Genomic DNA, 23,739 nt, shown 5'->3' on the forward strand with positions numbered 1-23,739 from the left:
GTGTTAACTACTAGAAAAGAGAGGAGAGAGGAGCAGTGAGGAAGACAGGAGAGAACAAACTTGGACTGGGCATCAGGGAAGACTGAGATGAGGGGGTGACAGTTAAGTATTTACATCTAAAGAGTTTCATCTTTTAATACAAATTAACTTCATTCTCCACAATGTATACTTTGGGCTCAACTCTGGAAAACATTATTTTTTTTCCAGTTTGCTTTTTCCTGTCTGGCAGCGTTCCTCAGCAATATTTGTTATTGCTACGAGGTGGAGGTTCACTCCTCCTAAATAAATCACAGCATATAAATACCTGCTGTTCTTTTTGGTAAATTATTTTCTGATAATCTCATAAGTGTTCCTCAAGCTTTATTTTTTGTTTCCTTTAATACCAGTCCACCTCTCCACACACTAATATCAAATATTACCACAAGCACTAGAATATCCTTTTTTTGACAGAACAAATTTTCTAGTTAATGTTTTATTTGACAGCTGTGCTACAAATAAAAAAAAAAAAAAATTCAAGCTCAGGACTCTGCACCACTGAATCTAAAATGTGGCCTGAAAATAATTCCCACTGCCGAGGGAAGGTTTTATTGTTGCCTCTGCTGCTCTGGTTGTGTCTTGAAAACATGATTTATGTTTAAAGAATTTCCTGCTACAACCGTGTTTCTCTCTACCCCCGCCTCCCCACCCCGCCAAATCTAATAAGAGAAGGATTTTTTTTTTTGGCTTACGTGCCAAAATATAATTGAATTCAACACTTGTGATGGCTCTGCCATTATATATTATTGATCATACAATTTTTCTGCTAAACTTAGGAGAAAACATTTAATATTCCCATCATCATGAAGACACTAACACATTTAAAATTTAAATAATTTTAAATAAAATTTGCATCAGTTTGTATACAAGATATTAAGAAAGGTATTAGAATTATCATATGAGATTTTTTTCAAAACTTTTCTGGAAAGTACGAGTATTTTTGGTAAACGTGCTCAGTCCCACTGAAATGAAGTTCAAAATGAGACTACTTTCTTATGAAAGTGTTTTATATATACATGCACTTGTGCACATTTTAAAAAACAATAAAGTAGAAGGCTTTTGGAAAGGGAAGAAGGAATGCCATCTAGTTTATTAAGTCTAAAGTAACATGGGAGACATTCTAGGAACCTAGATTTTAAATGGGTAACACTTGTATGAGATAAAATGGTATAATCACAAAGATGCTACATCCGCGGTCAGAAGACCTCCGATGCCCAGGTCTAGCACCATTACCTACGCAAATTTCAGCAAGTTACTTAACTTATTCAAACCTTGGTTTCATCATCGAAAAAATGGGCCTAAGGACACCCGTTTGATCTCCTAAGATTACTGTGAGGCAGACACAATATCATGTATGAGAAAGAAGATATTTTATAAATTCTAGAGAACTGTGTGACTATAAAAATTATTTTATTGTGAGTATTATATAAAAGTGAGGTTAGCTTTGGTGGTGGTGGTTTAGTTGCTAAGTCGTGTCCGACTCTTGCAACCCCATGGACTGTAGCCTGCCAGGACGTGGGATTCTCTAGGCAAGAATACTGGACTGGGTTGCCATTTCCTTCTCCAGGGGATCTTCCTGACTCAGGGATCAAACCCGGGTCTCTTGCATTGCAGGCAGATTCTTTACCAGCTGAGCTACAAGGGAAGCCTCAAGGTTAGCTTTTACTTTACAAAGGTTAAAATAAAAGGTTAAAGAGGTTAGCTTTAATTTACAAATATCAATATTCAATGTCTTTAAGATGATATGAAATGTCAACAAACTCAAAAAGGCTGAAATGTCGAAACCAAAGATTGACATAATATATGATCCCGTTTTAGGACATTCCAGAAAAGGCACAATTATAGAGATGAAGAGTATATCAGCAATTCTGAAGAGGCTGAGGTGAGAGAAGGAACTGACTATGAAGGGGCAACCCGAGGGGTTTCTGGGGATTTTCTGCTGTTCTGCATCTTAACTGTGGGGTGATTACATAACTGTATACAATGCCCTGAGACTGCTGCTGCTAAGTCGCTTCAGTCGTGTCCGACTCTGTGCGACCCCATGGACTGCAGCCTACCAGGCTCCTCTGTCCATGGGATTTTCCAGGCAAGACTACTGGAGTGGGGTGCCATCGCCTTCTCCGGCCCTGAGACTAATGGAACTAAAAACCAAAAAAAGGAATTTTACTGTACGTAAATTGAAAGATAATTTTCAATGTATAAAAAACAATATGAATCTAAAAGAATGTTTAAGAAAACCTTGTGACGGGATGTAACAATTTTAATCTGAAAGTTTGTGGAGAAGGGAGCATAGTTTGAGGTCAAAAAACACTAATGTTGTCGTTAGCATAATAGTGAAAGAAAAGGTTAAAATTTAAACTTGAATATTAAGCTAGAGAAAATTTATTATAATGATAAATAATTTTAGGAAAACTTGGCAATCTCTAATGCATTTTTAAAGAATTTCAGAGAAGTTTTAGGTTCAACACTAATTAACGTCATAGACCTAAACATCTAGTAAAAGCCCAAGTAATCAGAAAGACTTGAATGATGTTTTCTTTCTGAACCTACCTCCAGAATAAAGAAGTGAATTATAAAAATATGAGGTCATTGATTCCCTGAAACAAAAATTATACGAGATCATGTCTAAAAACAACTTCTAGGGTTTATTCTATACACAGCACATATTCAGCTATTTTTCCCTACTCCCTCATTGCTAGGTTATAATACAATCATTAAAATGTAGCTAGGACCAACTCCCTGAATACCCGAGTTAAGTTTTTAATATACTTACAAAGGTAGGAGTATGGCCTCATACATTGTATAGAGATTACTACCATGACTGAAAGAGGATTTGCTGTAAAACAGTTAATTAATCAGAAATTTCAATTTAAAAAATTTCCTATCCCCAGAACATTTAATCAATATAATTATTTGTAGATCCTTGTTTTAGTTGAACTATCTATTCTAATGCATTACTATCTAATTTTAATTATTTTAAATATACAACTACATATTCAGTATAAGTTTATGTCATCCTCTAATAGTTTCTAAAATACTTTAAAGAGACTCCATTAAATTTTTCAATGTTCACAATTGCCTATATGCAAAAATATATAACCATTGATTGGACTGGATATCCTGTAATAATAGTGGTTTGAGTTTGGTTCGACCCTTAGGGAGCTGCGTGCAAATGAATGAGTCAGCTCCTTTTCTTCACGATGGTGCAGTTTTCAGCAAGATTCAGTGGAGCTGGGTGGAGGCAAGACAGCCACTCGCAGGAAACACACTTAGAATTTCCAGGGGAAAAAAAAAACCTTCGAATAATATTCAAGTGGGGAAGTACACCTCTAAGTATATGCACTTGCCATATGATTATGCATGGACATGTACATATGGTATTTACACTCCAGGATATGCTTTCAAAATAAATCATTCACTTGTAAGTATGAAGCTTGGGAGACAAACCTACCAAGACTTGCCCCTTTAAAAACATTCTGGTTAACTTATTAATGGATTATAGAGTAGATTATTACTTGAAGGGGAAAAATGTATTTTACACATTTTAGAATTCTGTAACTTTTAGAGGGGAGATGAAAAAGCCTTTTAAGCTTCTTACTGCCACTTGTTGCAAACTTGAGTTCACTGATAAAGAAATGATGAAGTTACCTGTGTCCGTAGAATAGACGCGGAAACTCTTATCCCAGAAGCCACAGAGGAGGATGTAGCGGTTGTCCGACGTGATGACAAAACACTGGGAATGGACTTGAATGCTCTGGTCTAAGAGGTCAGTGATTTGCCTCCTGTGCATTCCTGTATTGCTGGCTATGAGAACAGAGGGGAAAAAAAGCCTATAAACCCACATGCGCAAAGAAATCCCGTAATTTGTCATGCTAGGGGCTGGGGCCAAGGGAGGAGAGACAACACATTCCAGGATAAGAACATTTGATCTTTAATTTTAAATATAATAATATTTGAAAAACCACAGGAAAACACAATCCAATTGTTGGAAGAATGAGGGTAGCCAACTTCAACAGCTCGGTAAGAAATTCTGCCTAGAGGAAAGAAACAATAATACACTACAATTTTAAAACACGTAGTGTACAATTCTCAGAACATGCTATCTAGCTCTTGGGCAGGACCAAACTAGATTAGAATCTCCAGATTGCATCACAGTTAGGTTTGTGTTTCTGACAATCTCATTACATCTATTGTCATGAGAATGGATTCGTGTTGTGACAATCTATTACCTCTAACTTTTTGTCACAAGGAAGAGATATTAGAATTTAAATGTCATATATTTGAAATATTGGAGCATCTTGTACTAGTTTGACTGTAACAGGTCTTTAATTTGACCAGATGTGAACTCCCATTTTCCCTGTTCACAGCCGCACTTGTATGCAAGGAAAGGGTAGGATGACTATTTATTAAGGATACTTGGAATTGAAAAAGTCAAAGCACAGCACACTGCAACTTTCTTGCTACTTCTGTAAACAACAAAACAAGATGGTCCGGTATGTTTTCAGAGTGCTGCAGAGCACCCGAGATGGAGTCTGTCACAAGGCACCAGGTTGGACACAGCACGACATCCCACGCATGTGAAGAGTAACAATCCTCTAGAAACACACTATCAGCCATGTCATTATCAGCAAAGGAATTTTCACAGAGGTGCCTTCTTTGGCATTATGAAGCCAACTAAATAGAAAGCTCTGCTGTTCGTGACCTAGGAGTTATTTCATTATCAACTGCCAACACAAATTATAGTTCTTATACTGCTAAAAAAAAAAACTTGATCATACCAGAAATCAGAACAAAATGAATGTCTACATCTAATTATTATGTTCTTTGCATCATAGCTTTCAGTTTTTATTGGAAAAAAATACTATAGATGCATTATTGATAAAAATTAAAAATAGAAATATATCTATGTTATATTCATTGCATGTAATAAGTTAAGATACCAATTCAATAGAAGGCTCAGAAAGTAATATAGAAGAAAAAAAGTGTTCAAAATACTTTCCAGTCCTCTGCTGGGATACAGAGGGATAAAATATCCCTTGCCCTCATGGCATACGGAACATAGCAAACGTATTCATGTGAAATACTGCAAAATTCTGCTAGTGTCTGACTGTACAACCTACCTATGTAAGATTATTAGATAACTGTTTGATAATAGGCTTCATATACTTTGGGGAGATTAATGGCCTAGAAAGTGATAGCAGTAGTAAAAAGGGTAGGCCTCTAGTCAGGAATCTCTTTCCCCCTCCTTCCACACAAAGGGAAGTTCCTGGCAGGTAAAAAAGCTTTTGTGTATCATAGTGTATCATGGAGAGGCATTAGCCTCTCACTGCAGTGAACCTGTGTGATACAATTAAATCTTTTAATTTCCAGAAACCTAGCAATTTAAAACAAGATATATGGTATTTTCTATACTGGTTACTACAGTTCTTCATTCCACATGAAAATTATAAAAATATCGTATTTTTGTGTTTATATGACTTTCACTATATGATATATAAACTTTCACTGGTCTTTTTGGCATTATTTCCTGGGAGGGCCTAATTTGACAGACCTGGGGATATATAGAATTTTGAACTGAATGACTACAAACAAGTCATGGGTAAAGCCTGACGTCCCTTCAGCATTCAGATGAACTATTTTCCAAGTAAGTGATTACTTATAATTTAACACTGCAACCCCTAATCCATCTGTCCATCCATCCATCCATTTAGTCTATATAACCTACCCTACAACTGCCTTTTCTTTATCTCACTGTTTTCTCTAGTAAACCTCATGAGATTCAGTACTGAAAGTATTTTTATTTGAAGAAAATTAGGTATATTTGTCTAGATAAGCATTCTACAAACTGGAGCATGTATACCCTTGAGGGGTTGGTGGTATAAGACTTCCCAAGGGATACACAGGCACAGATGGTTGTAAGGGAATCGATTTCTGGTTCCACAACTTTCATGAGTTCTGTAGCTTGAAACAGATCTGCCTGACAACTCTCCTGTGAGTTTTCCTTTCTTACCTCCCTTTTTGCTCGCTCTTCTTCTTCCACTAGATAGAATCTTACTATGGTGCTTCACTCCAGGGTACAAAAATCTCGAGAGCCAAATAAAGAGACAATTCAAACTACTGATGTGACGCTAGGAAGTGAATGCCTAGGTATCACATCATTCTGCAGGGCAGGTGGTTTCCAATTCATTGCTTTCAATAAATGGAAGGGGGATATGATCACGCTGTCAATTGATAGATCATTAAAAATAAGTTTCAGTGATAGATTGTTAAAATGATTATTTAATGATAGACCATAAAAGTAATCCTCAATAATATATCACTCTATGAATTTTGTCACATAACTCAGACAGAGTTTGAAGATTTGAATGACACTGTTAAAACAAAACTCTCTCCGTTCCCATCTATCTTCTCACGCGAGTAACACTCCTGAGAGCGTCCATCTATAAAAAACAAAAAATTAGAACTGTTGACAAATTCTGTCTCTTTCAGCAACAAATAATGTTTATCCATGAATACATGAACTACTTAGGGAGACACTCCCATTCATTAAAGCTGTATCTCCTATTTTCAATAAATATGTGTTTTGTATGTTAAATAGTATTTACTAAAATTTATGTATTAATATTTTTAATAACTCAATGAGGATTAATTTTTTTAAGCTGGGCCTTATGGTCACAGGGAATCTCAGCATTTATATTTACACACATATTTTTATTGCTGAAAACTGTTTAATGGGGTAATCAATTTTCTACAGTTAAAATAGTGTAGGGAAAGCAGAATGAAATTACAAATTCAAGATGTGAAAAACGTTCAAATGGTAAAAATTTCTTCCAATGAATTTTTTAAAAACAGAAAAGGTTGACTATCAAGTGACTTTGATATTTAGTGTCTGCTGGATGTATTTAAATTTTTACACACTATGCCAAAAATCATAACCTTTGCAACTATTTAAACTTGTGATGGTATCACATTTACATTTTTTAGATGTCAACTTAAAAATGTGTGAGAAGATACGTGGTTAAACAATTACTTCAGGAGATACGGGAACAGTCTGATGACCAATGGTCAGCAGGGAAGACTGGCCTGAAGGCTGCATCTGGCTTGTGCCTGGGTTTGCATATGACGTTTTATCGGAGCACAGCAAGGCTCGCTTGTTTATGTATCATCTGGGGCTGCTTCTGCTATAACAGCAGAGTTAAGTAGTTGCGTCTGAGACCTTACAGCCCGCAAAACCTAAAATATTGACTATCTCGCCCTTTCCCCCATGCCTTCTCTATAGGGTTACCATTTCTGAATTCACTTAGACTTTGTACTATGTGATATTCATCATTAAGTTTTAAGACAAACAATGATTCTGTAGAAATCAGGCTCTAAGTGGCACAAAAAATGGGTTTTATTATTTTCCTGACTCTTAGAACTTTACCCAAGTGGGCATTTAATTTTTTTAAAAAATATATGGCAAATCATATCTACTCAAAGCAAAACAAGATTTAGGAACCAGGGTACTGGTTATCTTTCATATAGACACTTAATTCTTAGATTTCTGCTTGTATTTGGGAAAATGATAAAAGATGGTCTTGAGCTTAAGGTTATTTTAGTTCATCTTGATAATTCATCTGCAAATGGTGGCCATTTAACTCTCCACTGAAACAATGGTGTTAGAGACCAAAAAAAAAAAAGAACACTTTGAATTTTAAAATAATCCACTTATTCTTATGTTTTATCTAAAAACTTTAAGATACTTTAAAATACTAACAAATTCATTTGTGCTGGGGAAATATGACAGAATTACAAGGCAAACACAAACATCCATGCTAGTACATCCCTTACAGCTGGGAGATTAGGTTTTTTACTCTAAAAGTTATTGAACAGCATCTTCAATACCAAGGGTGTACCATTTTTAGTGGAGTCACAGTTGAAATCCCCACTATAGGGTGGAAAATGCTAAACTAGAGATTTCAACTAACCTACTCAAAAAGCACGGCAGCAATTAAATATTGTAAGTCGTCTGCCGCAGATGTTCATTTCATCCCAATGGCTCTTTCTGGCTTCCTTTTTCTTTTTTTTTTCTCCCTGAACAAATTTAACCTCCAATGGCAATTTACTGGGCTGCAGGACCCTAGGAAAATGGATACAAATATCTTCGCACTGCCACTGGCTGGGCGATGGGCGACGTATTTCAACTCTGAAACTGCTCCGAAATTGCACATTAATCCCCGCAGACTGAAAGGGGGGTCCAGGAAGAAAGGCTTGATCTCCTTTAATGATGGAACCCTGGCACTACAGTTTTATTTTTCTCAACACAGTGCTGCTAAAAACCCACTGTTATTATGAAAATCTCCCTAGCAAAGGAGCTCCATCACATTACTGGTGCACCAATTCATCATAACGTGCCTCGCTCCTGCTCATCAACAAGTCTGAGTGATGAAAAGATCCAATATTATCCTGACAGTACTTCATGCGCATTCTCAATCACACATTATTACAGCATCCATATTAATTTTCAGTGACACGCGTCCTAGGCCTGTTCAAATTAGGCAAACCAACGAGGGGGAGTTGATGAAATACCAGCATAGCCACAGCTCATTGCATTCCAATTTGCATGCAAATGGTTTATCAGGAAAATTCCATTCCCAGCAACCAGCAAGTGAAAAACAACTGTAATCTACACTTCAGGGCCACCATACAGAGCTTAATGAATCGCAAAGAGAGAAGGAAGTGACAGACCTATGAGAGGATCGATTTCCACTGGCAGCTGGTATGGCTGGTCTTGTACAGCACCTTGATGAGCTGGAATTCACAAAAGATAAAAAAAAAAAAGAGAGAGAGAGCATTATTTTTCATATACCGAGCTACATAAAAATGCTTAAGTCAAATCTCATGTAGAATTATGTCCAACCTCCAAATCTCTCAAGACAGTTTTGTGAAATTTAAACAAACAAACAAAAAATCCAGGTGCTTCTATGGCTAGCTTATTAAACATTTATTTTAGATTAGTGCTGTTCTGAACATGTGCCATCAGCAGTGGCTCCAGTCCTAGGCCATAAGCTATAGCAGATGCTTGACTGGCAACCTCTGATGCCGCAACAAAACAAAATTAAGTGGTAAAGAGCACTGAAAACAAAATGTGACAACCATCTGCTGACTGTAGCAAATACTAGTTTTTTTGTTACTTCTTAAGAAGGCAGTTTTGAATGCTGCAGCACAAAGGATCCACAAAAACGTCAATTTATGATGGAGAAAGGGAAAGCTCCAAGTCAAAGAACATTCAATGTTTCATCCATCACTTAAATCAATCAATTGAAAGTTGGAATAAAAATAAAGAAAGCTATCTGCAGATAAATGTTTTAGTTAAATGCATTTGGCTGAAATGTTTTCCTGAAGACTTGATTGCGGTTAAAAAAAAAAAACTTTTATTAATATTTAATATTTCCATGGTTTCCATTTAAAAATACTGAGAAGCAAATGAGTAACAAAAATCAATCCATACTAAGGACAGTTTGTTTAATTTTCAAAATGGTTTTAAGGATTCAGAGGTACCTATTTTGTGATGGAAAAGAGATTTTATAGGCTGCAGCCCTGTGAAAGGTAGAAGGGCTTTCGGTGGATAAGATGTATTGTAGGAAGCAGGACCGACTACTGGCCACCTGTGCAACCTTGGGCAAATCAGAAGGCCCAGGATGAAGGGTTTAGAACAGATAATCTTTTCAGCTTTGTAATTCTGAGAGTTAAATTCTTGGTCCTTTTCCAGAAGATTTTACTCCAATGACTCAGCCATTCACTCTGGTCACTATCTGCCTTTTATAGACTCATAAGCATTTTAACTACTGGTTGGTTAGTATTAGAGCTCTGCTTAATAGCATTAGATTCTAAGATTAAGATGATATTAATATCATCAGATTTTAAGACATCCTTCTGACTGTCCTTGAGGGGCTGAAAATAAAAATGGGATACATTCCAATGTGTTCATTAGATTAATTTTAAATTCGTTATGTCAGCATTTCCGCTGTTAGTAAATACCAACTTTTCAAGGACTTTTCAATGATCTTTTGGAAGATCACTAATATGATAAAATACCTGAATATCAGTAATACTGATAAAATACTGAGCATAATATTAGCACTAAAAATCATAGTTGAGTATGAATATGATATTAAAGTAGATGAGAAATGGCAGCCATAGGACTCCCTCCTTTGCTACAAGTATTGTTTTTGCTGATTACAGCTCTGCCAGTAAAGATATCACAGAACACTACAGGGACTCATCAGGGAAAACCTCAGCCTCTGATGTACCACCAGGGCATTTACTCCAGCAACACCAGTGCCCATCAACGCTAATACTTTGGGAAGCTGTTCCTATGTCTTTAGGAATCGGGGATCACAGAAACATTGAAACCAAACTGTCAGTGAAGGAGATTCAGCAGGTGAGCTGTTTCTGGTGACGCCTCAAGTTCCAGTTCTGCCACTGACTGCCTGTGTGACCTTCGGCCAGTTAGGTCTACTCAGTGTTCCAGGTCCCTGCTCTGTTAAATGGGTCAGGCTGAACCACATGGACTCACCAACACCTGATGTCTTGACCTATTAAAATGGCAATTATGTATGGTTCAACCTAAGTATAGAACCTACATCTTAAGGTTGTTCAGGGGATTCAGTGAGTTAACAGATGTGAAGTGACTAAAACAGTATTTAGAAGCTAGAAAATGCTCTATAAACGTTAGGTGCCATTATTTTATTTTTTTCCGGATGTTCCTCAAGGTCCCTTGAATGAGATGGAAGGATAAAGATGATTTTTTCTCTAAATCAGGACTCAAGACACTACATTGACAGGAGCTAGCTGTCTTATGAATGAATTATGGAAATCAGAGAATAGCAGAAAAGAATCAGAATCTAAACTAAAAAAAAAAGTGTAACATGAATTTGATATTCACTGAAGAAAAACTGTTAGGAAGTTTTGACATTTGTTTCAATCAAGGCACACTGACAGGTAGAGGTAGCAAAACATAGGATGAAAGATCAGGTATGTTTATTACATACCTGAAATGAGGCAGAGATTTAATAAAATGTATACTTAATATTTTTAGGTGTAGGTGTACTGAGAATTGGGGATCACGTTGTAGAAAGATAATCACCTGAGTTTTCCATATGTTATCCTTCTTTGTCTTCTCTGGTGAAGAGTGGCTGTATCATACTCTAAAGCCAGAGGACAGGGACAAAAACCACTGGTGACACAAACCACAGTCCCAAAGGCTCGATGGGGAGAATTCAAGGCAAGGAACTGGCCAAACATATGCAGCCTTCTCTACTCTTATCTCACAGAAAAGCGAGCCTGGCTCAGAGCAGTTGGATGTACCATATGTGGTACTCTAGCAGGAGGAGGCTGCCCCTAAATCACTTTACAGATCTAGAGAAAAGTGGCAAGTAGGGAGAACAGCTGACAAGCAAGCCCTAAGGGCAGCTAGCCTTCAGGGCAGGGAAATGGGCTTGCTTCAAAGGGGAGTGTCAGGAGCTCAGTCATCCCAGGGAGGGAGGGAGCCGGATACCTGAGTATCAGCTGGAGACCTAGCAGCTCTCTGGTGGAGCTGGCTCAGTTCCTGCTCACTGCTAGGCTAGACTAAGGCCAGGAATGCAGAGTGCTTGGGGCTTTCTAGCAGCTGAAAAGGTTTGTTTCTCCCCGCGCGTACTGCCACTCTGTTTAAACTGAACGAGTTCCCAGAGCTGCCACAGCAGCCACCAGGATGAGCGTCACTGGGAGGGGCCTGGGGCCGCACACACTGGTGCTCATGCCAGGCTCTAAGGTAACCGCACACAGCGCAGGAAGATGATCCTCTGTGCGCCTGACAGAACACACTCCCAGCATCTTTTTCTTCTAATGAGCAGTATTTAGAGAAACACAGCAAAATAATCAAATTCATTAGTCAAATTATAATCTTTAGTCCCAAAATATAAGTATGTCATCTGCATACACATTCACCTCTGCAAGGTAAGTTCACTTGAAGAAAAGGGAATAAAAGGACCTAATAATAGAGACATTATATGTATCTCGATTTTAAATTTCTCTACCATTTATGAAATCTATTCTCTAATCGAATATTACCATTCATTTCATTTCTAATAGCCAGGAAAATGGCTATATTTACGAAATTCTGACACCAACCATGGATTTTTCATGAAGGGTACCTAATTACCTTATTGACCATAGTTAGTTAGTGCATCTAGTTTTTATTTGAACATCAATTCAGTTCTGTTCCATTCTAAACATTCTAGCATTTAATGTGGCATGAGACCCTTGTTCAAGAATTCATAACTGTGCAACCATTTCAGGTATTATAATGGGTAATGCTTTATGTACACTTTACAGATTTAATAACAAGTTAACAGACTATTAAAAGCTATCCTTTCAAATTTCCTACCTAAAACGATGGCTTGGGGATAAAAACCATATAATCTCTAAGACTTTGAAAGATTTTCCTTCTTTAAAAAGGGAATTTCTAACCAGTGGCCACAAGGAACAGTGCTAAATCCAGATCCCAACATTCCTGTTCTAATGAGAGGCAATAAATCACAGAGGAGTGATCATAAAATTCGAATCAGAAAACTTGGGTTCAAACCTGGCGGTGCCACTGAGTGGCCATATGTGATACTGAACAAGGCAGGCTCCCTGGGGCTCCGTATCTTCAGCGGTAAAATGTGGGCTTGGACAAGACCAACTCTCATGTCTCTTCAAGGTGTGATGGTTTATGATTCTAATGGTTATTTCAGCATCTTGCCCTCAGTCACCCTAATTCTTCAGCACTTAGTGAAAGAACAGGATACACTTATGGGTTTGTAGTATTTTGGCTGTGTAACTTAAGTGTTCTTTTTTCTATCACCCACAACAAATAGTTCCACACCCTGCATGAAAAGGCACATGGTAGACAATGAGAAGTGTATATGGAGCAAGTGAATACGTGGAAAAAAGGAACATCTGATAAATCAATACAGGCTATTTATGGACGCGATATAGAATATTATTATATGATAATATTTATGTCCAAGGAGTAAAGACAAATCACTAGGTGCCAAAGAACAGTTCGTGTTTAAACTTTTGTATTAATATTACATGCTTCAGAGGGATTTCTTTAAACCTTTCCAAGTATTCAACATTTTGATTCAGACTAATATGTTTGAAAACTAAAAAGCTTAAATGTTGAGATATAACATATTTAGGTGGATATAACAATGTATTCTGGATCCCTGGTGGCTCAGATGGTAAGGAATCTGCCTGCAATGTGGGAGATCTGTGTCCGATCCCTGGGTCAGGAAGATCCCCTGGAGAAGGGAATGGCAGCCCGCTCCAGTATTCTTGCCTGGAGAATCCCATGGACAAGAGGAGCCTAGCAGGCTACAGTCCATGGGGTCACAAAGAGTCACGCTTACAATGTCTTTATACAGTGCTCAGCAGCTACCATGCCTTGGAAGGGTATGTCTTCGCTTACCTGGAAGGTTGTGCCACTTGTTCATGGCGAATAGCCGGTTAGCAGTGACTGTGACCACAGCAGGCGTCGCCAGCCCAGGCTGGGTGTTGGCCGCCACGTGAGTGACAGGGGAGTTGGAGGGGAACTTTAGAACCATGATAACATCCTGCTGAGCTTGGTCTGTGAACATCAATGGGCTCTGCAGGAGGAGATACTGTTGAGTGGGCAGGACAAGATCCAAATACACGAGAAGGAAAAGACAAGGAAAGACAGGAAAGAAAGAGGGTGTAGGAAAAGAAGAGGAAGACCGTGTTAACCCAAGTTGCAAGTGAGAGCACAGTGAGCAGAAAGGCTTCGAGAAACAGCAATTAGGGTTTGTTTGGTTTTCACATGTCATTAGTTGAATTTCTAGGTGACCTAAGTAAAATCCATGAATGGTCACTTTAAAAATCCACAAATTTGTATTAACTCTCTTCCCCACCCCATTCCCAAGAAGAACTAAAAAGAGTGATTTGATTTAGATTCGAAATAGGCACAGTATTGAGGATGGTGTTAAACCATTCCAACAATTATTATGCATCAAGTACAAAAGAGAAAAAGTAAAAGAATGAGAACAGGCCATAGGCACAAAAGCCAGCCAAGGTAATTGCCAGATTATCAAAAGTTGTGTTCAGTCAGTATGAGGATTTTGACAACTAAAAAAAGAGATAATTAATTAACAAATATATTTATAAACAACAGTTGCACAGCATGCATGTATTATTACAGTAGAGAAATAATTTATGAACGTGATACACAAACTTAATTATAAAGGTGTTTCAAAGCAATGCATAATTAAGTGTACTTGTAAAAACAATATATTTATATAGTGTACCAAGTCATAAACATTGCCCTATTATAATGCAAATGCCACTGCTTTCTGCTGTGGATAAACTAAGGATAAACAGAAATACCTAGGTGCCTATCCTCCCAATCGGTAAAGAAACTAAAGCTCAAGACGTTCGATTTCTCCTTTGAAAAGCAAAATATAACTGAAATGATAAACAAAACACTGTTCTAATAGCTAGCAACAAAATAAATCTGGAAGACTACTAAGGATTTAGGACATTCCTACAAACCATATGTCATAATCTGAGACATATACAACACCACACTGATTTATTGGCTTTATTTATACTTTGTGGTACTATGCTATCATACAGTAATTGCACTGTGCATTTTCAGCAATTCTCCACAGCCATGTCTATTTTCTAATAGCTGATGAGTATCATTCAGAATTGAAACACCTTGATGAAGTGCTTCTGGTTGCTCTCTCATTGCCATATTTCAAAACACCAGGTATATGTAAATGTGTAGGCACATATATTTAACACGTATTCATTCAGAACTGCTAATAAAAAATTAAATACATTTGCATTTTTATTATCAGTCCTTTTAAAAAAGTTATTAAGAGTACTTAGAAAAACATATTGCACTAAGAATTCCTATTTGCACTCTTTGCATAAAGGTGTAAATAAAGGCAACTAATAAGCTACCCAGACACCCTTCTGAGCAAGTGGCTAAAAGCCAATCAATATTATGAGTTAATCCTCCCTGGATGCTCATTCAATTAAAGGTGTCAGTAATGCCTCATCTGATGTGGCCTCAATTAAATCCAACTATCTGATGGTGTGAAAACACAGGGGGATACAGCAACAGCAGCAAAACCAGACAAATAGGCAGCCTTTGTGGGCCTGCTAATTACTACACCTGGTGTATATTATGGCTCATGCACTTAACACAGCACGAGGTGGCTTTAATTTCTGCTACATTTGTGTGTATGTATATGTGTGCTGCAGTCATCATTGATGGGGGAACTCATCTGAATAGTAGTAAAAACAATAAACATGTGGGTCTTCGAGTTTTAAAACCTCTGATATCAATAAGTAATCTTTGTTATACTAAGAACCCCTTATATGGTTTTATGGATTTCTGTGAAATTGTGTAAAAACGAGAAACAATGAGCCAACCACAAACAAAATTTCCTATAAGCTAGCTTTGATGAAGTCTGGAGAAAAGGAAATGAATGTCATTTCAGAAAACCAAACCGTGTTTTTCAATTGTGTGGGTTTTTTAAAAAATAATATTTACCAAAGTCAATTTATAAACTCTGAGGAAGTCAGATGACAACATACATCATGAAGTCTCACTGAAAGGAAGCTGATACATATTTCTGAGCTTAACAGCTCATACTGTAAATACAATTAGGCTCAAATTGAATAATTCCAATGTTTATGCCCTTAAAAAAAAACACGGAAAAATCTCCAACATACAGGAAGAATGTCTTGTGTACACAGTGCCTCTAGTGGGCCAACTCTTAGCCACATGGCAAGGAAGAGCCCTCTTCCACAGAAAGCTGCAGACACCATATCCAGAGCGGTTCCTGCATCCTGAGAACATGCTGGCTCTCTGGTACTTCCTGTGCATTTCAGCCTGATGAGAGCGCCTAACGGAGTCAAGGAGCAAGAAACACTCTGGGGAGTGCCATCGCATCCGTAGCCAGTGAGTATGGAATGAGGAGCACTAGATGCAAGAAAAGTCCAGCCCAGCATACTGGGTTCACCCAGAGGGATGGTGACAGCTGCTGATGGGCAGGACAACCAGTCACACGGGGGAAGAGAGAGAAACCCTCATCAACCCTGCGGGCCCCTGCCAGCCCCGTCTGACACAGAAGTGGGAAACCACTATAGCTAGATTTCGTTCGGTTTTCCCAGATTACGTGTGCACTTGTTGATAACTCTGGTTTCTTTCTAACACACTTTTGCTTCCCACACACGTATGTGTAAGAGGAAAAGCACAATTTGCACAGGTCTGAAACAGAGTTCAGGTTTTCGATTCAGAGGATAAAGATAATGGGAAAGATGGCCTCCCGTCCTCAAACGAGCGTGGGCCGCCCGGGCTCCCCACCCTCGGGACAGGAAAGCTGATCTGCCTCGGTGAGCCAGTCATCCTTTGGTCACGGAGAGAGGCTTGGCAGTGGGAACTCCCTCTTGGCCCTGGTGACCAAGGCTGTGCAGTGACCCAGGTAGAAAGTCAATGGAGCAGTGGAGGTGCTTCCATTAGCCAGCACTGCAGCAGCCTGCGTCTCATTGACAAGCTATTACTAAAACTAATTCCAATCCCCAAACATAAATCATTCTTACTATTTCTATGGCATTATCTTCCATTGTTCTTGCTAAATGTCCGCTCTCTGTGGAGTCTTTTCACTAAAAGCTACCCTCTACGTTCTTTTGAATATGATTTTCCCTTCTTAAAAACACTGAGGGGAAAAGGTGATGCAAATAAATGTGTAAATGTCTGTAGTTTATAATAATGGTCAATTCGTATCATTAGAGACTTGGAAGAAGAAAGATGACAAAGATGGGGAAAGGGGAACAGACACAAAGAAGGAGGAAAGATGGGGAGAGACAGAGAGGTGGAGGCACAGAGGACCTCGTCTGTATCCTGGGCCCTGCTGGCTGCTCCTCTCTCCTTCCCAGCATCCAGTGAAATCCTCCCATTCTAAGCCCCAACATGGAGTTAGAACCTATTCTAAACTATTCATTGCATTTATGGAAACAGACTCTATGTCCCCATTCTTACTTTAACACAGTAATGAGCAACCTGTTTTATCGATGGACAATTCAAGACATAAAATACCGATAGACTACACTTAAAATATTTCTATCATGCCATGCAATGTTTGCTCCTATGCTGAATTTTTTTTGTCATGAAAGAATTTCCCCCCAAAATTTCAGGAACCATGAAAGAGGAACAGCCACAGATTTTACAGCTCTAGTCTATTTCCCTGCTCCTGGTTCTAGGTGGGCCTCTGACTTGCTCTGGCCATACAACGCTGCATAAATGATGCTGCGCAAGTTCAAAAGCAAGCTTCAAGAAGTCATGCAAAAGTGTTCTCCTGACCACTGGGAGTAAAAGCAAGCTTCAAGAAGTCATGCAAAAGTGTTCTCCTGAGCACTGGGAGTGGGGGTGGCCTGGGCCAACTTCCTTGATGAAAGATCACATGGAAAGAGCAGTCTCGCCTCTCAGCACTCACCGCAGCAGTGCATGTGACAGGCAAGGTGAACGAGAAGAAATGCCTATCTATCCCTAAGAATCACAGGAAAGAAAAATCACTGTTCGAGGCACTAAGCTTTGGGTGTTTGGTATATCACACCATCATTTTTTCCTCCAAGGTTCCTGACTCTCAGTAACATAGCCTATGTATTAGGATTACTTTCAAAATTCCCAAAGTGAAAAACACTGGGATGTAAAGAATAAACACAATAGGAAAACTAATCTAGGCACTTATAGGATCAAACCAGAAAATGTATCCATCCTCTATCCTAGAATGAGGATATAAGACAGTGATGGAACTTTTAATTCTGCAACACAGAACATGACGCCCTGATGAAATACTGGAGCACTGGAGCAATGTCTGCCTTCCTTCAGAGTCCAGGAGAACAGGCAGTATTAGCTGGCTGTTAGCAGGTGCACAAATAGTACATTAGAAGAACAGGCCAAGGTGTGGTGGAGAAGCTCAAGTACAATGAAAGACTGTTAAGAACGTCAAGCAGGGTCTCAAAGAGGCCCGAGAAATGAGGAGAGAGCAGGCTGCACTCACCGCTTGCATGGCAGAACCTCTGGGAGGGTGGGGCTCTATGAGCAGCTGAGATGGCGTCTGCCCAAAACTTCGGATTTGAGCTTCCACAGCCTGAAAAAGACACGGGCAAGTCTGAGGGTTAAGAGGTGCTAATTACAGGCAAAAGAACCACAACTGTCACCTGGAAATGTCAGCCCTTACTTCTGGCTTACCTCACGCTGGAAATCAACCCCGTGTGTTCACAGCGGGGCTGAGCACCTGGCAGGGCAGAGGCTGAGGTCCCGCTGCAGGACCATGGGAACTGTGCCTCCTAACCCTGCGAAACTTTCTCATCCTGCTCCATGATGGGAAACAGAAACCAGCTCTCACAATCAGAATTTGTCCTTTTTGGCTTCATCTCCCTTTTCTTGCATTTTTTCCCCCCTGCTTTGATTCTAGGCCCTATCTCATCCTGGGAAGTCACAGAAAGAAACACAGCACCTGTGAAAATCGCTCGACGCTCTTCCTTTTGCCATGGGCAGAGCATTATTGTTGACAGTCTCTTTGAATCTAGGTGGCTGAACAGTAAAGGAAAAGCCATATGTTGCATCCAAGCAATAGCCCAGGGACCACGTGTGTGCGCTCTTTTTGGAAGACGTGTGCCTAAGCCCTTTGTTGTGAGCCACTTGCTCTTCCTGTCCACCCAGCCCAGGTGCTCACTTCCCAACCTCATCACAGAAAACTCTGAAATGCCAGACGTGGTCGCTGTTTGTAATGATTTTATTTGTTTACTTGTTTATGCCTGTCTCCTCCCACTAAAACAAGATCCGCAAGAGCGAGGACCTTAACTATTTTCTTCACACTTAGACCTTTAAATTGGGTGAATGAATAAATGCCACAGTGTGTGTGAGGGGAGAGAAGGAAGCAGAGACGTATAAAGATGACTTCAATACTTCTACAGCAGTATTTTTAACTTGTGGGCTAAAAGGAGGAAGAAAATCTCTTTGTAAGGGAATATATGTTTGTCATGCTATTTTTTAATCCCTAAGAAAACAGGTATTTCAATTTTTATATGCTCTGCAGAACTGTAGGCAATTAATAAATCATACACAGGGAAATAAAAATATGCAGTATTAACTTCTTTTTTTTATTTGATGAGGATACCATTAGTAGTCCTTTACAACCACCTTTTAATAAACAATGATAGCAATTCAGCCATTTATGTATTCAATTGTAATCATCAGTGATATAAACAGCATATGAGGTGTCAGTGTTTCTGCCCTTGAAGAAAGTATTCCTAATATAGAAAGCAGGGCATGTACTTGGATGATTGAATAACAGTCTGATGCAGTTAGCTCAATAAATTCAAGGAATGCACTAGGACTGGCTTAGGCAGAAAGGACTGCAAAGACCTCTGTGAAAGCTGAGTGGTTTGGGAAAAGCACCATGGCTTTGAAGTCACACAGACCATGTGCTAACACTGCACACCGTTTACAAGCTATGTGACCCAGGGCACGTCATTCAACCTGTTTCAATTTTCTTCCTGTAAGATATGGATAATAATAATAATATCAACCTCACAGTGTTAGATTGAGGAGCAAATAGTATGTATGCAAAAAAACACAGCAAAGTGCTTACTGGTACAGATTAGACTCTTAATATGCAGTCAACCAATATTCATTGAGGGCTACTAACAACATTAACCCTGGAGTAGGGAATGGCAACCCACTCCAGTATTTCTGCCTGGAGAATCTGATGGACGGAGGAGCCTGGCCAGCTAGAGTCCGTGGGGTTGCAAAGAGTCAGACACAACAGAGTACACACACACATCAATAACAAATATTTATTTAGTAGATACTATTTGCCAGATATTTTTCTAAGTGATTATATCATTTAATTTTTAAATTGTATGAAGTGAGTACTTTACTATATCTATTTTACTGATAAAGGAAAATAATACACAAAGAACTTAAATATCTTGTCCAAGGTCACACATTAATTAAACAGCAGGCTCAAATTTTGCACCTAAGCAGCTTGATTCAGGAGCTCATACTCTCAACCAGGAAGCTATTCTTCCTTATCTGTTAGGGACAATGCCATGGCCTAGGGATAAGACTGAGCACACAAAAGCATGCGTTTACAACGTAATGAGTGAATTCATAAAGTAGCTCTAATATCAACATCAGCAGCAGCATTAAGCGTTTGCTCACACACAATCAGAGCAGCATGGCTTGGCAGGAGATAAGGCTGGCCCCAGACTCCCGAAACCAGAAAAGGAGCCAACAGGAAGTGAGGAGTAGAGGCTAGGGTCACTTCAGAGCAGTATCTAAAACATTTTTTGATGGGGTGAAATCAATTCATGATGAACATCAAGGACAATCTTGAGGAAAAAAATATATCACAGAAGGGCAACCTGAGGCCTACGGTAGTCACAGAGGAGGTGGGAGCCCTGCTCTTCCAAGATGTATGGATTCACAGCTGGCTTAACGGAAACCTTAAGGCGCTTTTAAAAACAGCAAAGCCAGCGCCCTTTCCCTTGACTGCTGCCTTCAGTGGTCCTGGCCCAGCAGCCCACATACATTTCCACTCATTAAAAGAAGGGGAGTGGGGAACAGACAGCTTACATACTTGGCCTATGGAGCTAATTGGTTAAGAGTGCTAATTCTGATTTTTCCATTTATTTGCTGTGTTTGAATAGGTTGCTTAATCCGTTTCCCCATTGATAAAATAGAGATAATAATAATGCCTCACTTGGAGAATTATATGGAAAATTAAGTAATACTTATAAAGTGTTTAGCACAATGCCAAGCACATACAAGGCAATAAATAAAATGTCGAATTATTGTTGGGTTTGGGGGCTTAGCGTGATCCCCATTTAACACAGCTAAAACAGAAAAGGAAGAAATGCTTCAGGAATTTACAATGAGAGTGGTGATGATAATGAATACATTATTAAAAAAACACAAAAAAACCTGAAATCTGGCTCAGCATTTCAAAGTTTACTATAGGGCTAAGTGCCCAGAGTCAGAGAGATCTCCTTGGAGATTCAGAGAGCAGTCCAAAACATAAGGAACTGGATACCTCAGTCTTTAGGGAAGCTGTGTTATTTGCAAGAAAGGGATAAATATGTGAACCACGATCTAAGGCAAAATCAACAAGTCTTAGACACTGATGACTTTGAGCAATGAAGAGAAAAGACAACACTAATTCTTTTCTTTTGAACTTGCCTATTTTAGAGTAGTAAAGCAATGAACAGAAATATAAATTTCTGTGAGGGAGAACTAGCTTTGCAGGAGAAAGACAGTGCATTTTGTGTCAGATGTGGAAATCTGAAGTGACAGTGATAGTTGTTGAGCCAGGCTGAGACGTCCAGGGGACAAACGAAAGCCTAGGCCTGGCCCTGGGCTGAAACATCAGAGGTGTTCATTTGGGTCTCATTCATACAAGAGAAATTTAAGTCCATGGTTTTTGACCCTTCCCTCTCACTCTGTTTATGTATTTTTAAGCAGCAGAAATGATTTCCTTTTTCAAATGAAGTTTTACACAAAACCCCAATACAAAAAAACATAGCGACTGGGCTATTTAAAGATGGGCAAAACCATCCTTACACAGCAGCTCCTGAGACAATTCTGAGAAATCTTAGGGCTCTGGAGCAAAGTTTGAAGTCCACTGGTTAAGCTCCCAGGATGAAAATACATGAGACACATATATAAAAGGACACAGAGGTGAAACTTGGGGAATGCCCATATTTAGGGTTTGATATGAAGAAGATGACAATAGAAGGGAGAGGTTGCTGGAAGCTGGGGAGCAGGACAGGGTGATGTGGAAGCTACAGATGAGAATTCCAAAGAGAGGACGGCCAGTAACACCAACTACTATAGAGAAACTAAGAATAACAACATTATCGCATGTAAATTTTATTATAGATATAAATTTAATGCAACTGGTCTCAATACTACATAATACCAATATCCTTAATACTACATGTCCTTAGCCTTGTTTTGAAATGAAAAGTATGTAGATGGTGAGAAAACTTTTAAAAACACCAATCTCCCCTTTTGAACACAATTTTTTTGTCTTAAAATTTGAATAAAATTTACACATTACTGACCTTTTACAGGGAAACAATTTTTCAAGTCATGGAACACAGTGGTGTGAATTCTGTCTCAATTATGAAATAAAAGTTGTATTATCCCACATAGGTTAAATAATATTTTTCTTTCTAAGTCCTTAAGACATCTAAAAAAATTATATAATTCTTAGACACAAATGTTATATTTCTTGACTAACCTTTGAGTTGTTGGTGATAACAATACAATAGAAAGGGTTTTTTCAAGTGAGAAAATTATAGAATAAGACTGTAAGGTAATCTCAAATCTTTATAGTCAAACCTAATTGGAAGAACTGATATTGAAGCTGAAACTCCAATTCTTTGGCCACCTCATGTGAAGAGTTGACTCATTGGAAAAGACCCAGATGCTGGGAAGAATTGAGGGCAGGAGGAGAAGGGGACGACAGAGGATGAGATGGCTGGATGGCCTCACCGACTCGATGGACATGAGTCTGGGTAAACTCCAGGAGTTGGTGATGGACAGGGAGGCCTGGTGTGCTGCGATTCATGGGGTTGCAAAGAGTCGGACACGACTGAGCAACTGAATTGAACTGAACTGAATATCATCAAGTGGTAATTCTAGATTCTTCTCATTGTTTCTAAAGCTCATCACCATTCTGTCATTATCTTGATCTCTAAAGCAATTTACACTGTTGATCACACAGTAGTGACTTCACATGCTCTCTGCCCTGGCATCTATGGCTCTATACTAGCTTGGGTCTCTAACTACTCCTTTATTCTCTGTGTTCTGCCAACCTCTACTCTTATTTCTCATCCACAAATAAACTCATCACTGCAAGCTCTCTTTTCACACTCCAATTTTCTTGATCTAAACTTCCTGCCCTGGAATTTTTTTTTAGTGTCATGACTTCAAATCTTAGCTCTATATGAAGGATTTCCAAATCTAAAGCCAGAGGACTGTCAATTTCTATGAAGTGTTCATTTACACTTTGCCTGATGGCCATCCAGCTACACTATGTGTATATCTCAGCACACTTGGAATTATCAAATCTAAAATCTGGAAAAATTAATTTTATTCTAGCCTTCTTCAATCAAGGATGAGACTCCCCTTTTGATTTTATTTTTAATGCTCAGAATCTTACTAACATTTAAAAAATTTTACCTCAGTAACTAGACCTAATCACTTCTTTTATAAGTTTCTCATACTCATCATTTCTATTTGAATCCAGGAATTTCTTATAATTTCAGGTATTGAGAATTATAATAGTGTCTCTTCTGTTATTTGCAATTTCTTCCTACAGACTTGAGCTTTCTTGAACTCTCCTTTACGTAATATTCCCCTGATCAAATGTCTTCAATTAACTGTCAATTCTTAAAAGATACAGTCTTACTCCTTCATATGAGGCACTGAGAAGAATGCTATATAATTTCTATGGTATCCTTGACAAAAAATAAATAACTTCATTAGAATCATGTGAAAATATGAGACAAATTCAGAGACATTCAACAAAATATGTGACCACTTTCCACAAATATCAAGACTATTAAAGACAAGTAAAGACTGATTCCTTCTTACAC

General features: G+C 38.7%; 1 protein-coding gene across 12 annotated transcripts in view; it reads right to left on the bottom strand.

Moving 5' to 3' along the window:
* The window catches only part of LRBA (LPS responsive beige-like anchor protein), an 803,036-nt gene that overhangs the window by 33,820 nt on the left and 745,477 nt on the right, over nt 1–23,739 (bottom strand). For 7 of the 12 annotated variants that reach the window (XM_081543938.1, XM_081543936.1, XM_081543937.1 and 4 more), the window contains 4 exons: nt 18,132–18,221; nt 13,511–13,703; nt 8,764–8,826; nt 3,685–3,840 (listed from right to left, as the gene is read on the bottom strand). In XM_081543938.1, the coding sequence (XP_081400064.1) occupies nt 3,685–3,840; nt 8,764–8,826; nt 13,511–13,703; nt 18,132–18,221 (502 nt within the window). Of the gene's footprint in view, nt 1–3,684; nt 3,841–6,297; nt 6,477–8,763; nt 8,827–13,510; nt 13,704–18,131; nt 18,222–23,739 lie in introns of those variants that run through there. The other 5 variants (XM_081543940.1, XM_081543941.1, XM_081543939.1 and 2 more) reach the window with 2 other exon arrangements.

Source organism: Giraffa tippelskirchi, chromosome 11 (assembly GCF_054371585.1).
Source record: "Giraffa tippelskirchi isolate mGirTip1 chromosome 11, T2T-mGirTip1v1.2.pri, whole genome shotgun sequence".
Classification (NCBI taxonomy): domain Eukaryota; kingdom Metazoa; phylum Chordata; class Mammalia; order Artiodactyla; family Giraffidae; genus Giraffa; species Giraffa tippelskirchi.